The 25,069-nt window shown below is 43.1% G+C and overlaps 1 protein-coding gene across 2 annotated transcripts in view; it reads right to left on the minus strand.

Moving 5' to 3' along the window:
- Positions 1-6,893: 6,893 nt before the first annotated feature.
- Positions 6,894-25,069, minus strand: part of LOC147022247 (uncharacterized) — a 173,744-nt gene continuing 155,568 nt past the window's right edge. For both annotated transcript variants that reach the window (XR_015061126.1, XM_085892935.1), the window contains exon 3: positions 6,894-7,481. Coding sequence is in view for 1 of the 2 variants with exons in the window: in XM_085892935.1 (XP_085749061.1) it covers positions 7,365-7,481 (117 nt within the window). In the remaining variant the exon portion in view is untranslated. The remainder of the gene's footprint in view (positions 7,482-25,069) is intronic.

Below are 25,069 nucleotides of genomic sequence, written 5' to 3' on the forward strand. Positions count from 1 at the left end.
TTTTTAAATCTTATGCCAAAATGACATACATGTAATGTATGATGTTTTCTGGTGCATTAGAATCTGAAATACTGCAGAAAAATATTGTTGAACTTGGCAAGATTTTTCCAGTCCGTCTCAGTGAAACTTGAAAAGTCTAAAAAAAATCAAGATTTTATGTATTTTTCGCGTTTTTCGAACTCCGCAGTTTGCAGACAGAGTCTTTGAACAGATGGGACAAAACTTATAGTTCACTTGTTCAAAGTTGATTTCTTACAGTCCAGGAATCGTTTTTGGTGATCAGTTACCGCTTGTAATAGGTACTGCTTTTGCTCCTCATCGGACGTAATACACCACGCTCTGGGCTACACCACGCTCTGCACAGTCATTCACAACTTTCAGCTTGCTGACGATAGTACGGCTCTGTACGAAACTATCTTCAGTTTCCCATTGGTCCGGGTCTTTGTGCAGAAAGTCAGAGTTCAAATGCAGAACATCAAACTCTGTACAAAACTATCTTCAGTTTCCCATTGATCCGGGTCTTTGTGCAGAAAGTCAGAGTTCAAATGCAGAACATCAAAAGAACTTCTGTTTCTCGGAGATGCGAAATCTTCCAGTTTTCGGCGCATGATATCTTTCTGGTGAACAACAGCTCTTTTCGGTGCTTCATCATCGTCATCGTCTTGTTATTTTAGATTTTGAGCTGTTTTTCTTTTTGTCTCAATTGACACGTTTCGGTCAAATAGACATAATGGTATCAGTTCTACCGATAAATACCACAGTTGTCCTAGGAATTTTTTCACCGTTGCCTTAGCTATATCAACGTTCACTTCGGAATATTTATCCATTCGCTTTAACAATGTCAGGTCGTTCGCACTAGCCGACATGGAATTTGGGGCAGTAAACCACGCTTTGACGTAGATTTGTACTAGGAAGTAGTCCAGATCAAGTAGACCCTTCTCTTCTTTCTTTGTCAACTTTATCTGCCCGCGAAACAAGTACATGAGGAAATAGATAGTTTAGCCATCCACCTAGCTCTATGTAGGGCGCCCGGACGACGAAAGTGAAAGCCTCGTTCAGGCTCACCACCTACAAAGACAATACATAACTATAAAAGTACAATGTAGTCCTCTCTGGGCTGATGTTCTTTCAATTGGTTATTCATGAACGCAATGATTTCCTCTTTTGTTGAAATATTAAATTCTCCAGGATTCTCTAAAGGTTGTGCCACTCTGAAGGTTGTTTGATCAACGTACGACCATTGCTCTTGAAGCCTTTTGAATAGCGAAATATCTGGTCCTGTGGAAGGACCGAGGCACACCACGGTAGTCGCTTCCAGGATGAGTTCATGAATGTGGTGGCGGCACCCAAAGTGAAGTAAATTCCTGCCTAAGTGGCATTCTGATAAGACGCATGCCCTGTTATGAATTCCCGTGTTGCTGCTGGTTCTGTCGAAACAAAGACCAGCAACTTTAGGACACAGATCCCAGTCACTGAGTATGTCAAGCACCGCTTGAGCTTGCATGGCCCCCGTCGACGGAGGAATCTTTGGAACACCAAGCAATTGGTCCACACCCTTTCCTGACACGAGGACTGGCAAGCGATCAACCCTCTCGTTTCCAGTCATGTCCGGTAACAATTTCCCATCCCAATGCACTAGCAAAGGTACATCTACAGTGAACTCTGCTTTTATCGGTCCTGCAATCTGTTCTCCATGTTTGTGCCGGTCACGACGAATTGAAGACCGACTGATTGTGTACTCTGTTACTTCATGTCCGAGACTTTTGACAGTCTCCGCCAGAACAAACGTGGCCCAGCTATCACTGACCTTAGCCCTATCGAGGGCTGAGGCGAATTGTGGACTTACCACAGACTTTCGCGACCTCTTTGCCATTGGTGGGGTACTAGATGTCGATGTACTTGACAAAGGGTCCTCACCAAGGTGTTCTTCCTCGCTACTGGACCCCAGTACAGCTTTCTCCGACGAGTGATGAAACTGTTCTTCTTCCGCTTCTCTCTTCTTTATTTCTGCTTCCTGCCGGTTTCTTGCCTTTTTCTCACTTCTCGCAAGCTTAGCATCTACTGTGCCCATTGTCCCTCTTCTTCCTTTCTTTCTCTGTGCTAACAAAAAGAGTCTATCTTCGTCGATTTTTATCAAAGATGGCGCATTGGCATGTGCCACATCAAACAGACTCCAAATAATCACTGAATCTATCTTCTTTTTCTTGTAGTCCTTCGGACCTCTTTTGTTTATTTTCTTTGTTTTTCCTCAGCTTTTTATATTCATCCACTCGCTTTTCAATTGGGGTGCACTGCAGACACCTCCAGTTTTCCTCACTCTTCCCCCTCTTCAGTGACTGGATTGCATTGGTCCATTGACTTCGCAAGGTATTTAAAGAGGATGAAAACATCTCAAACTGTCTCTCTCTTGCTTTGCTTTCTACTTTCCTCAGGTGTGTGTCTGATGGCACCTGTCATGTTAGCATAATTAAGATTGTAGAAGTTTAATATCGATTTAGCTCTGCCCTTTGTCTTCTCTTTTGTATGTAACTGTTTTTCTTTTGCTGCACCTCTAAAATTCTTGCTTTGCTCTGCTTTTCATGTTGCTTTTGTAATGAAACCTTTTATTGTTCCTCATGCCTTTCCTCACCCTCTCTTTTAAAATAAATTGCTTGTATTGTGAATGTCTGCAGTTTGACCTGTCTTTTCTTCCATTGGTCCAGCGTGGTCTGCACATAGTGTAGTCGGGAAATTTTTCCCCACCGATTGACTCTTGTTAGCCGGTGCATACTTGGCAGCTGCGCTCAACTGCAACTGATACGGTAAGTTAATGCAAGTGCATATCGAGGGCATGAAACTCACTTGGTGCGGTCAATCCACCGGATACGGGAACACGCAAAGTCGTGTAACCCTCCCAGGATTGGCAGTCGCAATCGGCATTTGTAGTTGCTTAGGCCTAGGTCACATTTGCTCTACGGCTAGGATACGGCGGCCGCCTAGGATACGGCGGCCCCTTGAATTGTCAGAAACGTGCAGTGGCCGCAGAGTTTCTGAGGTGGCCTCAGGGTGGCCCTACGTCATATGGCTATCTTTTACAGGCCGTCGGGGTCGCCGTAGAATTATAGCGCGGAGTTATAACTTTTTTCATTTCTATGTTGGCCGTAGCAGTTCGACAAGCCAAGCTGTGATGTAGATGTGTTCCACGTCAACCGTACATAGGGCGTACGGTGGGCTTGCGTTATTGGTGCGCTGCTGTAGGCTCTTATCAATGAAAAATGAATTTTGCCAACCCCCCAAAAAATTACAAAAAAAAAAACAATAAAAATTACATTCGCCTTAGGGCCCCCCTGCGGTGGCCTTGCGGTCTGTGTGTCTACCTGCGGGAAACGCAGGGTCGACGCACGGTTCCCCTATGCCCGCCGTGCATCCTACGTACGGCCTCCATGGCAGTCTGTGTCGACCGTGCATCCACCGTGCACTACCGCTAGAGATTGGAGTATAGGTGTTTGCCTATACTCCGAACTGGTATATTCAGTTATATATATTATAATTATAGTATTGTTACGGTTGTGGAAATTCGCATTACACCATAAAGAGTCCATCCATCCATCCATTAGGACCATACTCTGTGCAGAGCGTTGGTGCCGCCGAAGCAGTCTCCTTGGCTATTGGGAACAATCCTGGACGGGTCGCCACTCCGACACAGAATACCAGCAAGCTCGCACTCATTTTGCCGACCTCGGAAGGATGACAGGCAGAGTCACCCCCACCTGGTATTAATTCAACAGAAAAGCGGGATTTGAACTCAGGATCCGAGGATCACAAGCCTACCACACTAACCATTAAGCAAACACCAGGCATAACTAATTGTGGAAGATGATATCCTGGAACGCCCAGCCTATGTGTCCCAACTCTTTGAAGAAAGAATGCTCCAGGTAGCTTACCAACACAGGGTTTGAATCACTTTTACTCTATTTTAAAACACCCCAAGTGCGACGGTAAAAAACGTGCCTTGTTCACCCCTTGCGTTCTCCCCTAACCATCATCATTACTTGTATCCCTTGTTTGTCCTTTTATGTCTACATTCTCCCTCCACCCTGCCATTTGCGGTTCCCCTTTCTCCTGCTATTCCCTTTGTTACGTTGTGTGCTGATCTGTTTGGTGTCGGAGCTCTTCCATGAGTCTTAACCATGTATATAAAAAACAAAAACTGTGTTGTGGTCGTTTCATTCTTTCATTTCTTCTTTAAAGCTCACTGGGCTAAGCCTGGTGACATAAAAGGCATTGCCATGGGTGGGTGTCGGGCTGTTGACAGCAAGCTCGGTGGAAAGAGAACAGTTTAGTTGTGCTGTGACTTGGTATTCAGTTTCAACTTGACCACAGCACAGACAGTCAAGTTTGGAGAGATAACAGATCCTATCTGTTCAGTTCACTTGGTGATCAGTGGTGAGACAAGTTGTTGCCTTAGAATCAAAAGGTTCAATTGTCAGATGGAATCTTTTGATTCTTAGGTGACAAATTGTTGGTAAGATCAGCTGCTGCATGGGAGGGAGACAGCCCTCGTCTTTCCCTAATCTTTAATTTGTGCTAGCTTGGTCAAATGGTGTGCTGGTGACCACACACCAATCGGTTCGATCTCCCACCACACCAGGCAGAATGCAAGCACAATGCACTTCAGCCAGCCACAAGATGTGATGCCATCTCCCTCCCCCATTATCTCCCAGTAATTTTATATACTCCAGCTTGAAGGTTTTGTTCTTTATTGCATTTCCCACGATACTCCTTTGTTGTGTCGGCTCACAGCTGTAGAGGGGTTTCGAAAACGTTGAAGTATGAGTTTTGTGTTGTCCTGTTTGGGCTCCATCACACTTGTTCCTTTGTCAGTTATGTTTCAGTAAATTATTAGTTGGTTTTCTTAGTCATTAGCCTGCCACCCTGCACACCTGGAGATGGGGATTTGCAATCGTGCGTGTGTGTGTCTTTCTGTCTGTCCTGGCCATGCCATAACTTTTTTTTTACCATTTGAGCTTTTGCCATAAAATTTTCAACAAGCCTTTATTATGAGAGTATGGAGAACATTATTCAAAATTGGGTCAAAATGTGTAAGGGCAAACTCATCGTGACTATAAATAGCCATTATTAGCCCTGCCGCAGTGCAAGATGTCCCGTTTTTTTTAAAAAAAATCGCTTCTCTGTTTATTTATTTATTTCCCATTGAGCTTCAGCATGTCTGTCCAGGCCATAACTTTTTTTTACCAATCGAGCTTTTGTCATTTTGCTGATGACCACACCCTCTGCCGTACCATCTGTCATCCCTGAGATTGGCAAGCAGCAGCTTCTTTGCTCTCTGCAGATCTGGGTAAAATCACAAACTGGTCCAACACATGGAACGTGTCTTTCAATCCAGACAAATCTCACACTCTCACGATGTCTCTCCGAAAAGACCGTTTGGACCCCCCTGCCCCCCTTTCTCAACTCCTTTCTCAACAATCCTCTTGAAGAAGTCCTTTCATTCAAGCTTCTGGGTCTCACTATCTGGCATGATCTTTCCGGGGAAAGTTCTATTTCCAAGCTGGCCTTCAAAGCCAGTCACCAATTGGCATCCTCCATTATGTCCTTCCTTGGCACACCTGAGCTCCTGACAACATACAAAGCTTTCGTCTGCAGCTTGATGGAGTCCTGTTCTCCCTCAGCTGGTGCTCCTGCCTCTCACCCTTCTCAGCCTCACGCTGTGGAAACCAATGCTTTTAGGATTATTGGCATCTCCCGCAATGAAATTGAGTCTTTGGGTCTCACACTCTCTCACCTCAGGCAGGTCGGTGGTCTTTTTTTCTTCTTCCGTCTACTCTCCGGCCTCGCCCCCCCCGCCCTATCTGCAATATGTCCCCCCAATATTTTGCAGGGCACTGAAGGGGTGCCAGCAACCCCCATCTGGTAAAACTACTAACATCAAGAATCACTGCTCACCTTCACTCTCGCTTTCCTCTTTTTCCCCGACTTTGGAACAAACTCCCACACTCTCTTCAATCCCACTCTTCCCTCCAGGTCTTCAAAACAGCTGTTCACCACCATCTCATATCTGACCCCATCCAAAACCACAATCTGTTTTTACCCCCGTTAATCCACCCCAAACCCTGGACCTCCTCCAAATTCCCTGCTTTCCATCCTGAAGGTCCTTGTCATGTAAGGACATGAACGTCCCTGTAGTGTCCATTTTGTTTACCCTCTGTACCCCACCCCATCCCCCTCCCTTCCAAAGATCTCATGTCTCTGTTCCACACTGTTTTTTTCCTTCCCTCTCCCACCACTCTTGTCACCTGCTCCTCTTGTTGTACGTTCTGTGTGTTAGGTTTTATACGAACCTCGACAGTGTATACCAAAAAAAAAACTTCAACAAAGCCTTATTATGAGAATATGGAGAGCTCAAGTGAATAAAATGTACAATTTTTCTTTAACTGTCGTTTTCGTCCAGCTTAGTTTGAGTTCAAAGCAGACGTGGACGGGCTTCGTATTTTCGAGATTCCGGTCATCATTTGTCAGCATTTCAATTGTAATGAAACTGTCAATCGTTGGCATGCCGACGTATTGTCTTGCACTCGTCGTCATCCTATTGTTGGAATGAAAACAGTTCAGGCTTGCACAGCAGTCGAACTTTCCTGCACGAGGTTTCAATTTTTCCAATCACCGCTCGGCCATTGTTCACATGTGCGGGTGCTTTGACCGACGTCCCCGTACCTGTACCTTCCGTGAATGTGACGGCTGATATGACATTGCTATGGCATTGGGACTATTGTGCGTATCCTGTTCGAGACCCGTTTGAACGACCCCAGTGTGTGAATGATAATAATTGATGAGCAACACAGCAATACTGAACTTGCCATGCACTCAGCAATCCACAAAGCCGAGATGCTCACGTCTGGGTTTGTGCGGTGTCTTGGTGACGATTGTGACGTTTATTATATAAACGGGATTTGCTCCAAACACCGTACAAACTGCTCTTTTGCAAAACAAAAATGTTCCTGAAACAGGTGGTTGCGGTACGTTCAGCTCAGCAGACGGAATTGCATTGTGACGTGTCTGCAAGAAAACTTGCGTAAAAATAAGCTCAGGACACACGTCTTTGCCTTTATGCCCAACAACACTCCTCATTGCCTTGACCTGCAAATCCTGGGATGGCCGCGTGTTTGACGGCTCACAAATCTACCTTCAGATGTTTGCTAAGAAAGGTCATTGTTGGCCTGAAAACGAGGCGTGGAATGGAATCCGATGCTCGGTGTAACCGTGCGTGGGGGTGTGACCTTGATGGCTCGAAAGCGGATAGCAAAACACTTGCGTGCATCGAAAGTGATCCCGGGGAATGTCCGTGGATTGGGAAAATTTTAATCTTAATAGGCAACCACATGGGTATAAAACACCCGGTCTCCGTTCAGACTCTTTGGTTGCTCGAACGTGCCGGGTTTGCTGGAACAGCAACGTGATAGCACCGAACACCTGGATTCAATCTGCGGAACGCACACACATCATACAAATCCATGCTTTGCCTTCAAAATTTGCCCGTACGTACTCGCACCCTGAAATGTGAGAAGTTGCTCTACAATTTATGTGCGGCAGTGGTGCAACGATCAAGAATAAGATGGGGACAAGAAGATAAGATCAGAGATGATATTGGGGGAAGGGTCACACTGATTAGGGATGATATTGTGGGTGAGGGTGGTAAACTAATCAGGGATGATGTTGTGGGGGAGGGGTGGTAAACTAATCAGGGATGATATTGTAGGGGAGGGGTGGTAAACTAATCAGGGATGATATTGTGGGGGAGGGGTGGTAAACTAATCAGGGATGATATTGTCGGGGAGGGGTGGTAAAGTAATCAGGGATGATATTGTCGAGGAGGGGTGGTAAAGTAATCAGGGATGCTATTGTCGGGGAGGGGTGGTAAAGTAATCAGGGATGATATTGTGGGGGAGGGATGGTAAACTAATCAGGGATGATATTGTGGGGGAGGGATGGTAAACTAATCAGGGATGATATTGTAGGGGAGGGGTGGTAAACTAATCAGGGATGATATTGTGGGGAGGGGTGGTAAACTAATCAGGGATGATATTGTGGGGGAGGGGTGGTAAACTAATCAGGGATGATATTGTGGGGGAGGGGTGGTAAACTAATCAGGGATGATATTGTCGGGGAGGGGTGGTAAAGTAATCAGGGATGATATTGTCGGGGAGGGGTGGTAAAGTAATCAGGGATGATATTGTGGGGGAGGGATGGTAAACTAATCAGGGATGATATTGTGGGGGAGGGGTGGTAAACTAATCAGGGATGATATTGTGGGGAGGGGTGGTAAACTAATCAGGGATGATATTGTCGGGGAGGGGTGGTAAAGTAATCAGGGATGATATTGTCGGGGAGGGGTGGTAAAGTAATCAGGGATGATATTGTGGGGGAGGGGTGGTAAAGTAATCAGGGATGATATTGTGGGGGAGGGATGGTAAACTAATCAGGGATGATATTGTGGGGGAGGGGTGGTAAACTAATCAGGGATGAGATTGTGGGGGAGGGGTGGCAAACTAATCAGGGATGATATTGTGGGGAGGGGTGGTAAACTAATCAGGGATGAGATTGGAAGAAGGGTCATACCATCAGCAAGAAGATTGGGGGAAGGGTCACACACCAATCAGGGATGACATGGGGAGGGGGGGGGGAGAACATCAGTCAGGGGTGAGATGGGAGGGGGAGGGAGCAAACCGATAAGGAATTGGTAAACTGGGAAGGGTCACACTGCTTTAAACAAACATGTGCACGTCCACAGTATAGTGGTTAAATTGTAAGAATCCAGAAAGGAAACCACACACACACACACACACACACGTGGGAGAGGTATATATATGTATGTATATATATATATATATATATATATATATATATATATATATATATATATATATATATATATATATATATATATATATATATATATATATATATATATATATATATATATATATATATATATATATATATATATATATATATATATATATATATATACTGTAAATACATATACAGGGGGCTGAAAAGTAGGTATACAGTAAGGATTATACCAGTATTACCAGTATTATAATAGTGGCGCTAGGATTCATTTAATACGAGAATTCATTCATTAATACGAGATTAATATGTTTATTATTGATATGTTTATTATTGGTATGTTATTATTGATATGTTATTATTGATATGTTTATTATTGATATGTTTATTATTAATATGTTTATTATTGATATGTTTATTATTGGTATGCTATTATTGATATGATTATTATTGATATGTTTATTGTTGGTATGTTATTATTGATATGTTATTGATATGTTTATTATTATGTTATTATTAATATGTTTATTATTGGTATGTTATTATTGATATGTTTATTATTGATATGTTTATTATTGATATGTTTATTATTGATATGTTTACTATTAATATGTTTATTATTGGTATGTTTATAATTGATGTGTTTATTATTGATATGTTTATTATTGGTATGTGATTATTGATATGTTTATTATTGATATGTTTATTATTGATATGTTTATTATTGGTATGTTATTATTGATATGTTTATTGTTGATGTTTATTATTGATATGTTTATTATTGATATTGTTACCGTTGTGGAAATTCGCATTACACCATAAAGGGTCCTCAGGTGAGGTATATCAGTAAGTTCATGTGTAGTTAGCCCAAACCCGTTGTATAGAGGGAATATGTGTGATTCATCCGGGCTGCGATGCTTTGAGTTAGCCATTTTTCTTTCCCTATTGTTATTTTCGACCATTAAGCCGCCAACAACTCAAACACCACCACCTTTGCCTCTTTACCTCCACAACTCCATCCCGCAAACATTGCTTCACCGCCATTCCCAAACGATGCCCGCCAACCACCAAACCACCACAGCAAACCCCCCACCACCTTCGCCTTTCTCCTTCCACAACCATCGACCCCACACCCACCAGTCAACACTAAACGTCGCGCTGTCCAAGGCCCATTCGGTAATTGATGCCGAATGCGTCGAGCCGCAGGTACGAATGCGTTCCTCTCGGGGAGAAATTCGGATCGGGAAGGGCTCACGCCCCTTTTTCTGAGTCCAATGGGCGAGCATCGGGCGGTATGGCCCTGCCTCCAAGCGTGATGAACGTGGATTCTTTACGAGAGAGAATTCGGATCAAAAGAGGCTCACGCCCCTTTTTGCCACGCCAATGGCTGAACAGAGGGTGGCGTGGCCCCGCCTCCAATCGCGTTTTGATCCTGAAATCTGCATACAGGCTCCTCCTCCGGCTTATAAAGACGCGAGCACAAGGCGACTCGCGCAGTTTTTCAGTTCGGGTCGAGTTCAGTTCAGTTCGGGTCGAGTTCAGTTCAGTTCGGGTCGAGTTCAGTTCAGTTCGGGTCGAGTTCAGTTCAGTTCGGGTTGAGTGCAGTTCAGTTCGGGTCGAGTGCAGTTCAGTTCGGGTCGAGTGAAGACGGCGGTTGAGTTTGGGTCGAGTGAAGACGCAGTTCGGGCTGGTCGAGTGAAGACGGAGGTCGTCATCGAGGTTGTCGTGTGGGGGTCGCTCGTCTCGTCGTTGGTGCCGTCTCTTCGCGGGATTCGAGCCAGCCAGCCATTCCCCTCGCTCGACCCTGGCCATCGACAATTCTCCTCTCCCCCATCCGCGCTGAGAGAGTGCCGGTGGACCCGTTCCTTCCCCGCCCTAACAGTGGTGCCGACAAAACCGTGCTTGCGTGGAGCACGCCGGAGAGGGCTCACCGACCACGCCAGGGGCACGGAGTCGGGGCGCAGCTGCGCGGACATTGCGGCTTGCCCGCCATCGCGTCACGAGGAGGTGGGTAAGACCTTCTCGGTCTCATGGACCTGGCCGCTCCTCCAGGATCCACGTACATTTGGTCCACGGACCTGTCTGCCTCATTGCCTGTGAGGGTGGCTTTCGTTTCCTTTGCTTTTGAGTGAATGCGGTGGCGCTGTTCGACAAGTATAATTGTTTAAGTGTTGTAAATAATTATATTCGGTTGAAGCTCTGCATTGTAATTTTGCTTTTGTTGCATTTTGTCTTGACTGTTATACGTGCATTACTGTATGGCTGTGAATACGTGCTTGTCTCTGTGTGTGTAATAAAGTGCTCGTTTGTTGAACTGTTTTCCCGTTTCGCTTCGTCTTTTCCCTTGTTTGAAAGTTCCATCTTGCATCACGTAAGGGATTGATCGTGGGTTTAAAACACCCGGTAACCAATCTGAACCGTCGAGGTCGACGATAACTCCGCTCGATTATCCCTGCAGCATGGAACGAGCCGCTCAAGCGGTTCATGTCCGAAGTCGACCTGCGGCGAGGTACAATCGCCCGGTCGACCACTCGCGCAGGTACTTAGGTCGATCTAATTTGGCGAGCAACCCTATCCTGCGCGGGTGGGCAATTGGCACGATTGTGGTGAGGTTAAACCCCCACCCATGACTAGCTCCCGGCGTTGTTCCGAGAGGGTTACGACTGAATTGTCCGTTCCGGTGGGCGAGGCGGCCGCCATTCGAGTCAAGCGGCCGATCGCACGCCGGCGGGCGCGGAATTCGTAACACTATGTTTATTATTGATATGTTTATTATTGGTATGTTATTATTGGTATGTTATTATTGATATGTTTATTATTGTTATATTTATTATTGGTATGTTATTATTGATATGCTTGTATAATCAATAAAATACATTTTGTTTTTCATTACTGTTTACCTACTTTTGCAGCCCCCTGTATATATACCACACACACACACACACACACACACACACACACACACACACACACACACACACACACACACACACACACACACACACACACACACACACACACACACACACACACACACACACACACACACACACACACACACACACACGATTTAAGTCGGAGATTTCCCAAGAGTGTGATTATGATATAAAACTCCGAGCACGAAAGGGACACTGGATGAACGGACATCGACAGGTAAATAATGTGTGTTTTTTAAAGACACATATTGTACGAACAGCAAAATGAACGTGAATACAACACGAGGAGAAAAACAAGTAAACGATCACGTTTAAACACAAATAATTATCATACATAATACATCCTGAATTCAGCACAAACTCGTGATTATGGTTATAAAATTGTGGATTACTCGTTTTATCCACGTTCACTCGGAGGTGTTATCACAATACGGTATTTATTTATTATCAATAGTCAATACTAAATGTCGATATGTGAATCGATGGACAACATTGCTACCAATGTTAAAAGCAGACTCGTGATGCGACGTCTTGAATGTCTCACCTTGAAAACCTCAAGGGAAAGGTACATCTCGCTCCAAGGACTTGAGAGATGTTCGATGAAAGAAAGAATGATGAGTTGTGAGAAGGGAGGAGTGGAGGTGGAGGGGGTAAAGGGGGGAGGGGGGTTACAAAAACCTCCGATGGTTTCTCATCAGACCTGATGAGATTCTCATCGATTTCATGAGAATTTTGTGTCGTGGGGGGGGGGGAGGGGAGGGATGCAAATGAATGCAGACGGCAGACATTTTACACTTAGGAAGGAGACATTGATGGGGTTACCTGATCTATGTAGTTAATCGACCTGAGAATATAATGGATAACAGGGAAGACAGGAAGTATCATGATGATCTTGGACTCATGGGCTCCCTTGTGCCTTTCTCACATGTGGGACAATGATGTTTATGAGACATTAGTGTACTATTACCTGAAAATACATTCGTAAGCAACGGACAATTCCCAGCTCCTGACCTCCATTACCTGTATCTGCTTGTAAGTACTCTGAGGGGAGCAGCAAGCACAGCACCGAAGATATTTTTGAGATTTTGATTTACTTTATGGATTAGTGAAAACACGAACGTGTTTCGAAGATATGAACGAGCTGAAAGGTGTGGAACCTTTTCAAATCAATGATGTGCCAATTGCATCAGGAATGAATTGTGACAGGTGTTCATAAGCCCCTGATGGTCAGGGCAACTAAAGGTGAAATGAGTGACCCATGTTGGGGCATTAGGTGTGCACCGGGTGCAGTCGAGCCTGGCTGGGTTCGAATCTCGGCCCAGGTATAAATTGCCATCCTGGTGTCTCGCAGGCAGGACGAGGCATCGACTTGCGCTCCGTCCCTTGGATGAATGTTAAACTGGATGTACCGTCTGCCAGCATTAGTTGGTGGATGTTAAAGATCTCATGGTGTCCTTCGTGAAGAGTAGGCGAGCCGTCTCGGGTACCCTGAAAAAATTACAAATTCCTGCTCAAATCTCCAGGAGGCGTTGCAATAGCGATACAGCTTCGCCTCCTGCCAATGACGTGATGCCACTCAGTCATGTTCCACATACGAAACTAGGAGGACACTCAGTAGGGCGCATATCTCTGTCACATAATGCCTGATCCATGAGAACATAGTGGACCTAATACGTTTTTGAAATATCATGCTACACATAAAGTACAATATCATTTTTGGCCCTATCTCTCAATGGTGAAGAATCACTTAAAAATTCCAGTAGTTGGATCCGGATTTAGATCTTCACCAACATCGAATCAATTCGTCCTTGTCACACACCCAACCTGTCCACCAAGTTTCGTCCAAGTCTGTCCACAACTCTTTGAGATATCGTGCTGTATATCGTTTTTGGCCATATCTCTCAACGGTGAAGAATCACTTTAAAAATTCTAGTAGTCAGATCCAGATCCGGATCATCACCAAAATCTAATCAGTTCGTCCTTGTCACACACCAAACCTGTCCACTGAGTTTCATTCGAATCCGCCAATAACATTTTGAAATTTCCTGATGTATACATGGTGTCATTAGAGCTCGACTTACACTGCAAAATTGAAAAACCACTCCTGTGCAGATTCCTTCCGCAGGACGGTTCACCGGATGACGGGATTGTGGCAAAGCCTTCGAGACCCCCACTCTTTGATAATAGGAGAAAAACCACGGGTTTTTCCCGGGTCAGAATGTGGAAGTGTGAGTTGGGGTGGTGCTGAGGTGTCGTCCACCAGACAGCGGTCTTCTTGGGTTAACCTGAAGCAGGCCCTCGGGTGGGTGCCTGGAATATCCTATCCCTAAGAGAGGATGGTTACCTGTCTCTGTTATCATCTGAGCTCAAGTGTTTGAACATCGCTATTGAAGCACTCTCTGAGGTTCGGAGACCGGATTGCGGCGAGATCATGGCGTGTGGTTACACCTATTATTGATCTGGTCATTCTGATGGTTACCATGCCCAAGGAGTTGCTGTAGCTGTGTCAAATAAGCTGACTCCAATGACAATTGAGGTAACGCCGGTCAACGAGTGTATTTTGAGGCTAAGGATTCATCACTCCTTGCATGTCGTTTCCCTGGTCTCTGTTTATGCTTTGACTGAGGCGAGTGATCTCACAGTGAAGGACGCATTCGATGCCATGCTTGAGTCTGCACTTGATCCGTGCCCCAGGTGAGATGTTATTGTAGTCTTGGGGGATTTCAATGCATCGACTGGAACTGATCGGGATGGTTATGAGGTGTGTGTTGGTCCCCATGGGTCAGGAACTATGAACCAGAATAGCACTAAGTTCCTTGACTTTGCAAGAAGTCATGGACTTAGGGTGGCTGGTTCATGGTTTCAGCGCCCACAAGTTCATCGCTGGACTTGGTATTCTAACGCTGGTGGTGCGGCAAAGGAGATTGACATTGTGTTCATTGATGGTCGCTGCAGGTCAATCCAGAACTGTAGGGTCGAATGGTACTCAGTTCCTCAATCCCGACCACAGACTTGTGGTAACAACTCTGAAGTTTCAGCTTAAATCTGGGAGAATGGTACAATCCCAGCCTAGGTTGGATGTTGGCAAAGTCAAGGAGGAGAGGGTAGCTGAGGAGTTGGGAACAAGCTGTGTAGGGATTTGGGGGGTCTGGGTGCTTCAGAGAATCCTGAAGAGTTGTGGAGTGCCTTCAAGACCATCGTCGCTGATGTTGCTGGTGGATGTCTTGGAACCCACCATTGGGTGAAGAAGAATTTTTGTCTTTCAAGGAACAATGGAGACCATTGACAAGAGTTGCAGGGCCAGGCTGAATGGCAGAGATGATCTGTTCAGGGAGTTCAGGCAAAAAACTGGACATACACTGAGGGTGAACAAGGAGGCCTATGTGCAAGGAATCTGTGAAGGGGTGGAGCATCAACTGTGGTAAAGTGATTCTCATCCTGCTTTCAGGGGAATTCGTCCATTGCCTTCTTCCAAGCCCATCCCTCGGTGTACTGCAGTTAGAGCAGAGGGTGGTAGGCTCTTCACACAGGAGTCTGAAGTGACGGCCCGCTGGGCCAGTTACTTTGAGCAGCTGTCCCAGGCTGTTCCACCAGCTATTGCATTAGATGTCAGGGGGTGTTCCTACCCTTTTACTGACCCTCCAATCAACTGTGATCCACCTTCGTTTGTGGAAACACAGACTGAGGTGAACTGGTTGAAATGGGGTAAAGATCTTGGGTTCTGTGCCATCCATGCTGAACTTCTCAAGACTGGTGGAAATGCTGTACTCATCTCGTTGCATGCAGTTATATGCTCTGCCTGGAACACAGGCATCATCCCAACTGATTGGAAGAGGGACCTTGTTGTCCCCATCTGGAAAGTGAAGGGTGATTGCCAGGACTGCAGCAACTACTGAGGGTGATGCTGCTCTCAGTGCCGGGCAAGGTCTTTGCTTGGATAACTCTTGATAGGGTTCACCACCATCTGCTTGAGCATTCATGCCCAGATCAGTCAGGCTTTACACAAAAGAGGTCAACGATTGAGCGGATCCATGCCCTTCAGGTCCTCACTGAATGCAGATGAGAGTTTTGGCAGGGGTTGCTTGCAGCCTATGTTGTTCTCTGCAAAGCGTTCAATTCAGTGAATCGGGATGCCCTCTGGAGGAGTCTTGGTCATCGTGGGGTGCCACTAAAATGGATCAATCTGATGTCTGAACTACACTCTAGTACTGAGAGTGCCGTGAGATGAGGTAATACCATCTCCTACTTATTTCCAGTTGTTACTGGAGTTCATCAGGGGTGTGTACTGCCCCCCCCCCCACCCCATGCGCTTGTATGGACTGGTTTCTGGGGAGGATCTCGGAGAGATCGAGCTGCAGTGCATCATTTGGGAATGTCAAGATCTATGACCTTGATTTCACAGATGATGCAGTCATCTGGATATCCTATTGGGGGCGTTCAAGGTGCTGACGGAGAAGTCGAAGCCACTGGCGTGATGGGTTTCATGTGTCAAAACAATGATTCAGGCTTTTCTTGACATCTTGGATGCTGCTATCTTGTCTGTAGCTGTTTGTGGTGAAGATGTTTAGGTCACGGAGATATTCACTTACCTTGGTAGAGATATTCATGTCTCTGCTTGCTGTGAACCAGAGGTCAATAGCCACCTGGGTCCGGCCTGGGGAATCATGGACTCACTGGATCATGGGGTGTGGCGCTGCCGATACCTGTGCAGGAGGACACAAGTCCAAGTCTTCCGGTCCTTCGTGCTTCCAATCTTGCTCTACGGATGTGAGACTTGGACTCAAACCAGGGATCTGAGATGGAGACTTAATTCCTTTGGTAACAGTTCTCTACAGAGAATCCTTCGCTATCACTGGTCGGACTTTGCGTCCAATGAGCGGTTGCTGAGAGAGAGACTCAAATGTGATTTGTTACCTGCATAGTCCATGAGCATCAGCTGCAGCAGTATGGATGTGTGGCTCGGTTTCCTGATGCTGATCCTGCTCACCAAATTATCTCAGTGAGGGAGCCTCATGATTGGAGGAGGCCAATGGGCCGACCATGTGCCTCGTGGTTTTAGCAGGTTGATCGGCATCTCAAGGAGATGTGATGGGCCAGGCATCTGCCTTTGGGGATGGCCAAATGGAGGCCTCTGGAATAACGGTGGAAATTGGACACAGCGACACGCTGCTCCGGCACATACTCCCATTCCTGACCTGACCTGACACGGTGGGATAAAAGTGACAACGCTTTCTTTTTAACCTCTGCCACCAAAAGTGAGGAGGTTATGTTTTCACCCCTTTCTGAATGTTTTTTGGCTGCTCTTAGAGCACCCTTATTCTGAACATTTCAATCTGCCTGTCTGTCCGTGAAACTTTGGTCAAGCCTCGGGGCTAAACCATTCAACTGATTCCAATGAAATTTGGTAGGTCGGACCAATATTTCTGGGAATCGTGTGCTTTCGAATATGGGACCCTGGGCCCTAGCAACGGCATAGCGGCCCTTTAAAGTGGTCAAAAAATCGAAAAAAATCAAAACAAAAATCGAAAAATCGAAGCTTCGAGTTCTGTGCGCAATCTATCTCGCTCCCTTCATGCCAATTTGCAGCCCTAACAAAAAATATTTGTAGGAGGAGATAGGTTTTGGGCGAGTCCATGTCGAACATTTCAGAAACGGTTAATTGCGAATATCTCGAAGAGAAAGAGTCTGATTTTGATGAAACTTGGGTGAAATGTCTACAATGTGGCTGGCATGTACACAAAAATGAATGGTTGCTATGCACACCTCCGTTGCTTAGCAACAGCTAAAATACTTTATCGTACATTGTACACTTATTGTGGACTGTACAAAAAAATCAATACCTCTGAAACTGGACCTCCGAGGGACCTGTTTTTTTGTGCCCAAGGAGAATGTCTTACAGCATCATATAAAAAATAAAATCTTTAGCGAATACATAAATGGAATTACCGGGGCTGCCATTTATTAGAGTCTCTTTGGAAACATGCCTGAAATTTCACAAGGCGGGTTTCTGGGCGCAAACTAAGAGGGCTGTGATAATAATATTTATTGTGCTAAATTGATTGATAGCATGTACATGAATATCGGCGAGTCGCGTCGGCCAGCTTTCCATCTCGAGCGAGAAGCCATGTCGCCTACTGGCTTGTCTGTTTCTTTGTTTGTTTATCTGTGTGCAGGATATCTCAAAAGTTGTGGACGGATCTGGATGAAATTTTGTGGACATGTTGTGGACATGACATAACTGTTTCAATTCTGTTGAAGATCCGAATCCGGTTGCAGATCTTATAATTTTGTGAAGTGAATCTTCACCATAGAGAGATCGGGCTATAAGCGATATAGTACTGCACAACATGATATTTCAAAAACGTATTGGGCCCGATATGTTCTCGTTGATCAGGCATTACATGGCAGAGGTATGCGCTCTATCGAGTGCCATTTTAATTTTATAACTTTATTATTTTAAAATAAAAAATATTTAAATAAATTGCAAATGGTAGTTTAATTCAATAATTTTTTTTGTTGTTGATTATTTGTGAAAAATATTGGCCTCCATTGTCTTATTCACAAAGTTTTGCTCTTTCCAAAACGTGATGCATAACAGAGGACAAAACTCTATGATCAATTGCTGCAATTTGCTCGGAATTTTTTTTTTCAATTCCTCTTGTGTCTGTGGCTTGTTTACATGTATGCAATCTTAAAGGTACCCCGACAGCAAAAATACAATCTGTGGTCGTTAAATCTGGTGAACGTGGAGGCCAATTAATGTCTCCAAATCTTGACCTGATGCGGTTCCCCAAAACTGTCCATTGTTGGCCTCGCAGTATGTAATGGGCCGTAGCTCCATCTTGCTGCAACAACGTTTCTGGTAAATTTTTCACTTCCGAGCTGAGTTGCACGTTTACGAGTTGATGTTTCTGAGTTGTAGTTTACACTCTCCCTAACACGGTCAATGTTTTCTGGAGTACGACTTGTTTTTGGGCCTTTCACTGTGGGTTGAGTCATGAACAGACCTTTTTCACTCAAAACGAGTAATCAAGTTCCGAATCGTGTTTTCTGATGGTTGTTCTCGAACATTAAAATGATTGCGAACTTTTTTATTATTCCCTGTAAAAACCTGGTTTTCTTTATCTGTGAAAAAAGAAAAATTAAAAAAACAAAAAAGAAGAAGAAAACCTTCAGTGACTTTTGGCCCAACTTGGATAGACTGTATATCGTGTTTAGCCCTGTACTATTGGTTCACGCTTAATGAAGTGACCACCATATTCGTTATGGGTGTGTGTCTGTCTGTTGGGTAGTCAATCTATCTACCCTTATTATGAGTATTTCCGTCGATATGTTTGTCTGTCTCTGTTGGTGAGTCGATCTCGTCGAAAAAAAAAAAATTTTTTTTTTTGATCTACCCTTATTATCAGTATTTCCGTCAATATGTTGGTAGTCGATCTAGTCGAAAAAAATTCAATTTTTTTTTTTTGAGATTTGTTCTACCCTTATTATCAGTATTTAAAATGGCGATTTCAGTTAATACAATGGCGATTTCGATGAAACTTGGTTGGTAGGTTCATACCATGACCTAGTTGTGTGCAAATTAGAACTGTTGTTATGGACACCACTGTTGCCCAGCAAAGGGGCTTTTAAATTTTTGAAAAATCATAAAAAATTTACTTTTTCGAAAATCAAAAATCGGGCCACGAGCGACTGTGGGCAGTACATTCAGCCATATTGTCAAAATTTTCCAGCCGGATCCTATGAAAACTTTTGGAGAAGATAGACTTTGAATGAACCCTGGTCGAAAACAATAAAAAAAAAACGAAGTTCATTATATCTCAGAGACTATGAGTCAGATATACATGAAACTGGTATGGTCGTTTCATGGTATGTCCGAGTTATGTGTGAAAAAGAACCGTTGCTATGGACCCCTCCGTTGCCTAGCAACGGCCAAAAATCCTCAAAATGTGGGGGTATTTTAATGAAAAAACAATCTGCAGCATTAACCCTTGAAGCTGGAATCATGAATTTTCTTGTACTTAATCCTCAGGTCATTCCCCAACGAACGGGCCCATCACGTCAAGTTCTATTGGATAGTCTACTACCCATGTCCGCCTACCGACTTGTTTGTTGGGTAGTCGATCCAGTCGAAAAAAAAAAATTCGAATTTTTTTTTTTCGGGAAATTTTTTTTTTTTGATCTACCCTTATTATCAGTATTTCCGTCGATATGTTTGTCTGTTGGGAAGTCGATCTCGTCGGAAAAAAATTTTTTTCAAAAAAAAAATTTGAAATTCGTTCTACCCTTATTATCATTATTTCCGTAGATATGTTTGTCTGTTGGGTAGTCGATCTCGTCGGAAAGAAATTAATTTTTCAAAAAAAAAATTTTTTTTTGAAATTTGTTCTACCCTTATTGTCAGTATTTCCGTCGATATGTTTGTTGGGTCGTCGATATGTTTGTTGGGTCGTCGATCTCGTCGAAAAAAAAAAAATTCCAAAAATTTTTTTTTTTGAAATTTGTTCTACCCTTATTATCACTTTTTCCATCGATATGATGGGAAGTCGATCTCGTCGAAAAAAAAAAAAACATTTGAGATTTGTTCTACCCTTATCAGTATTTAAAATGGCGATTTCAGTTAATACAATGGCGATTTCGATGAAACTTGGTTGGTAGGCTCATACCATGACCGAGTTGTGTGCAAATGAGAACAGTTGCTATGGACACCACCGTTGCCCAGCAACGGGACTTTGAAATTTTAGAAAAATCATAAAAAATTGATTTTTTTGAAAATCAAAAATCGGGCCACGAGCGACTGTGGGCAGTACATTAAGGCATATTGTCAAAAATTTCCAGCCGGATCCTATGAAAACTGTCGGAGAAGAGAGACTTTGAATGAACCCTGGTCAAAAACAATAAAAAAACGAAGTTCGTTATATCTCAGAGACTATGAGTCAGATATACATGAAACTGGTATGGTAGGTTCATGGTATGTCCTAGTTATGTGTGAGAAAGAACCGTTGCTACGGACCCCTCCGTTGCCCAGCAATGGCCGAAAAACCTCAAAATTTGGGATATTTTAACTAAAAAAACAATCTGCAGCATTAACCCTTGAAGCTAGAATCATGAATTTTCTTGTGCTTAATCCTCAGGTCATTCCCCATTGAACGGGCCAATCGCGTCAGGTTCTATTGGGTAGTCAACTACCCATGTCAGTAGGGTGGATATACTGGTTCTGGCTCACTTTTCCCCATGTAAATGAATGGGGGATTTTCAGCGATTCCCTTTTTTTTTCCCTCAAAATAAACCCCATTTTTATCCGTTTTTCCCTGCTGTGCAGGGGTTTGGCTTTTTGTGAGGCAATGTTTTATGGCCGGATGCCCTTCCTGACGCCAACCCTGGTCGCCTCTTACGACACACAGGGATATGGTACACCTATTCTAACCGGGGCATACACCGGGACCAGTACACTGGCACTCATTTCGCCGACCTCGGAAGGATGACAGGCTGAGTCAACCCCCTGGTGTTAATTCAGCAGCCAACGGGGCTTGAACTCAGGACACTGGGATCCCAAGCCGCCACCCTAACCACTAAGCCAACACCAGGCTTAGCCAACACCAGGCTTTGTAGGTATATATATATATATATATATATATATATATATATATATATATATATATATATATATATATATATATATATATATATATATATATATATATATATATATATATATATATATATATATATATATATATATATATATATATATATATATATATATATATATATATATATATAACCAGGCTATCCCAAGGTATATTTATTTGTCTCCCCTTTTAACCTGGAGGTTGAACCTCATTGAATTGAACACCTGGGGGTTGAACAGCTCACTCATTGAACCTATAAAGATTTGTTCATTCTCAAATTCCTTCAATAGTTTAATTTTCTTTGCACAATAATCCCCATCTAAAATATTGACAAACAAAACATTTGAATCTTTATATTTTTTAAGATACCCCTTTTGTGCCATTATGAAATGATAAACTTCTCTTAATGATCTCATCTGGCCACCTCCTGAGCCACATATCATTTTGAGATTATAGTTAATTGTTTCAAATGTTTTCAGTTCATGCCCTGAAAATGAGGAAGTGTTTTTTTGACACGGTCGTGCTGTGTGAATGAGGAAGTGGTTTTGGACAGTCATGCTGTGAAAAAATAGGAACTATTCTGTGAGACAAGGTCTCGTGTTTATATTTTATCTCAGAACACGAACTGAAAACATTTGAATCAAAACCATTTTAGGGCATTTTCAGTATGTTTTGAGAATATAATCGCCCAGTTATTTTCCATGCTGCTCACCCGACGTGTCATTTCCTGTGGCTACACCCAACGATTAGGTAATTTCCTCATGTTGTCTAATAAGTGATTCGCCAGACAAAGTTTCTGCCAGACGGGATTTTCATTTTTACAACTGAGACATGAGCGATCTTTCTTCCGATGAAGACAACAGCTCACTACAAAGTTGGTAAGTTTGTGTATGGTTTTCTATTTGAACGATGAAGCAATTGATTATAAATTAAATCATGATAATGCGAAAAAAAAAAAATTTTCCTGACAGGTCGTTGGAAGAACTGGAGTTTACATATCACGACGAGGTGCATGAAATTAATGCTCTTATTGAAGAGGTCAATGATTTTAGAAGAGAATTGAAAAACATTTATAATGACTGGCACGAAGTCTTATCACGGCCTCTGATCTCGAATGAATTAAACCAATGGTGAGACACGTGTGTGTGTGTGTATATATATATATGTGTGTGTATGTGTGTCTGTGTGTGTGTGTATATATATATATATATATATATATATATATATATATATATATATATATATATATATATATATATATATATATATATATATATATATATATATATATATATATATATATATATATATATATATATATATATATATGTGTGTGTGTGCGTGTGTGTGTGTGTGTTGCTTTCCCTGTCTCTTTGTATCTCTCTCTGTCTGTCTCTTCATCTATACCCTTGACTTATTATTTTTTTTTTTCAGCACTATCACACAACATCAGCTGTTGAAGCAATCTTGTACAACACATGATTTTCTGGAGGTAAATGTATCTGAATTATTATTAATATCACTCTCTCTTTAGAATGTCGTCTTATGTTGGTTGCATCATTAGTTTGGACGCGGTTTTGCCAGTACACTGGAATTCATTTTATTGGCCTTGAAAGGATGACAGGCTCCTGGTGTGTTAATTCAGTGGTCAACGAGGCTGGTGTGTTAATTCAGTGGTCAACGAGGCTGGTGTGTTAATTCAGTGGTCAACGAGGCTTACTCATATTACCATGTAATTATCTTTATAAAACCTAATTATTATCCACTTTTTGTTTCAAAACAGAATATGGTGTCTGAGTTTCGAAATCACAAGACATCTGAAGAAGATTGCTGGGAAAGATTATACATTCTCGCAAATGAATATTTAATATTTTCAATTTTAATAAATTATATTTGTTTTGTTTACAATTACTTGATTTTAAATTTCAAGAAGAGGATAAAGGGGGGTAGGTGCGCTCCCCCAATGACCCATCACCCCATCATCCCATCCCTCCCCTCCCCATGTGTGTGTGTGGGGAAGGGTGGGGGTGGGATGAGGGAGGTGGTGGGTCAAAGGTGGGGCGCACAGGGGGATGAGGGGGTGGGGCTTGTGTGGGTGGGGCTTGTGTGGGTGGGGTTTATGTGGGTGGGGCTTGTGTGGGTGGGTGTGTGTGGGTGGGGCTTGTGTGGGTGGGATGTGGGAGGGATTTATGTGGGTGAAGCTTGTGTGGGAGGGGTTTATGTGGACAGGGTTTATGTGGGCAGGGTTTATGTGGGTGGAGCTTGTGTGGGCAGGGTTTATGTGGATGAGGCTTATGTGCATGAGGTTTGTGTGGATAAATGGATGGGTGGAGAGATGGGTGGATGGGTGGATGAGTGGAGCTTGTGTGGATGGGTGGATAATTTTTTAATTAAATAAACATGTTGTGTGTGGGGAACTAATTAACTAATCACTAATTATGTGAATATGATGAATATGGGTGGAGCTTGTGTGGGGTTTGTGTGTGTGGAGCTTGTGTGGGGTGGAGTTTTTGTGTGTGGGGTTTGTGTGGGTGGGGCTTCGGTGGGAGGGGCGTGTGTGGGCGGAGTCAAAAAGGGGCGGAGTCAAAAAAATTCAATTTATTGGAGCTTGTGAGGAGTTTGTGGGTGGTGGGGTTTGTGTGGGGTTTGTGTGGGCGGGGCTTGTGTGGGGTTTGTGTGGGTGGAGTCAAAAAGGGGCGGAGTCAAAAAATTTCAATTTATCTTTGTCTTTTGTAATACCTGTGAATAAAATGAACCTAAAATCTCTTCCCCTTCCAAATCATATATTTTATAAGTCCAAGGAACCGTATCTATTACATCAACAATTTTAAAAAGCTCGTTTATCCATCTTTTAACATAACCCTTTTCAAAATGAGATTTCCACCTATATATTCTTACGATATCACCAACTTTGAACTTAGGTTTTCTGACATTAATCTCTTTTTCATATTTTAATTTTGTAAATGTTTCTGATGGTTTCATATTTGTTGCCGTGTGAATCGTGTCATTATACTTATCCACAATATCCTGAATAAAAGATGACCATTGTTGTGAACCGAGTTGTGTGAATTTTTTATATAGTCTCTCTTTTAAGGTACGATTAAAACGTTCAACAACAACTGCCTTCCCTTCATTAAAGGTACTGTATAATGTAATACTGTTATTTTTTAGAAAATTCATAAATGTCTTGTTATAAAACTCTCTACCCTCATCAGTCCACAATTTTTTAGGTTTTCTCTTACTTTTATTAAATATCTGTTGAAAGGCTAACATGAGTATTACCTGTTTTGTTTTTTAATGGCACAACCCATGCATATCTACTCCTCAAATCAATAACGGTTAAAGCATACTTGTACCCCTTATCATTATTAAGTTCAATCAAATCAGCAGACCAGATATAATCAACTTCCTTGGAATAAACTTTCCTTCTCTGAAACTTTGTGAATATTGGTTTATGTAATTCTTCAGCTAATTGCTCTTCAGTCTTAATCACATCATTAGAGCCTATAAGTTTTTTGAATTTCCAAGACCAAGTTTCAATTTAGCACTGATCATCTTCTTCACAATGAACCGATCAACTTTTTCTCTCAAGGTTGGATTTTGTATCAGAGACAAATTATACAACATTTCTCTATTGGCTTCATGCTTTTCTTC

This window comes from Eptatretus burgeri, chromosome 8 (genome assembly GCF_056783735.1).
Source record: "Eptatretus burgeri isolate ZD-2024b chromosome 8, Ebu_testis_v1, whole genome shotgun sequence".
Taxonomy (NCBI): domain Eukaryota; kingdom Metazoa; phylum Chordata; class Myxini; order Myxiniformes; family Myxinidae; genus Eptatretus; species Eptatretus burgeri.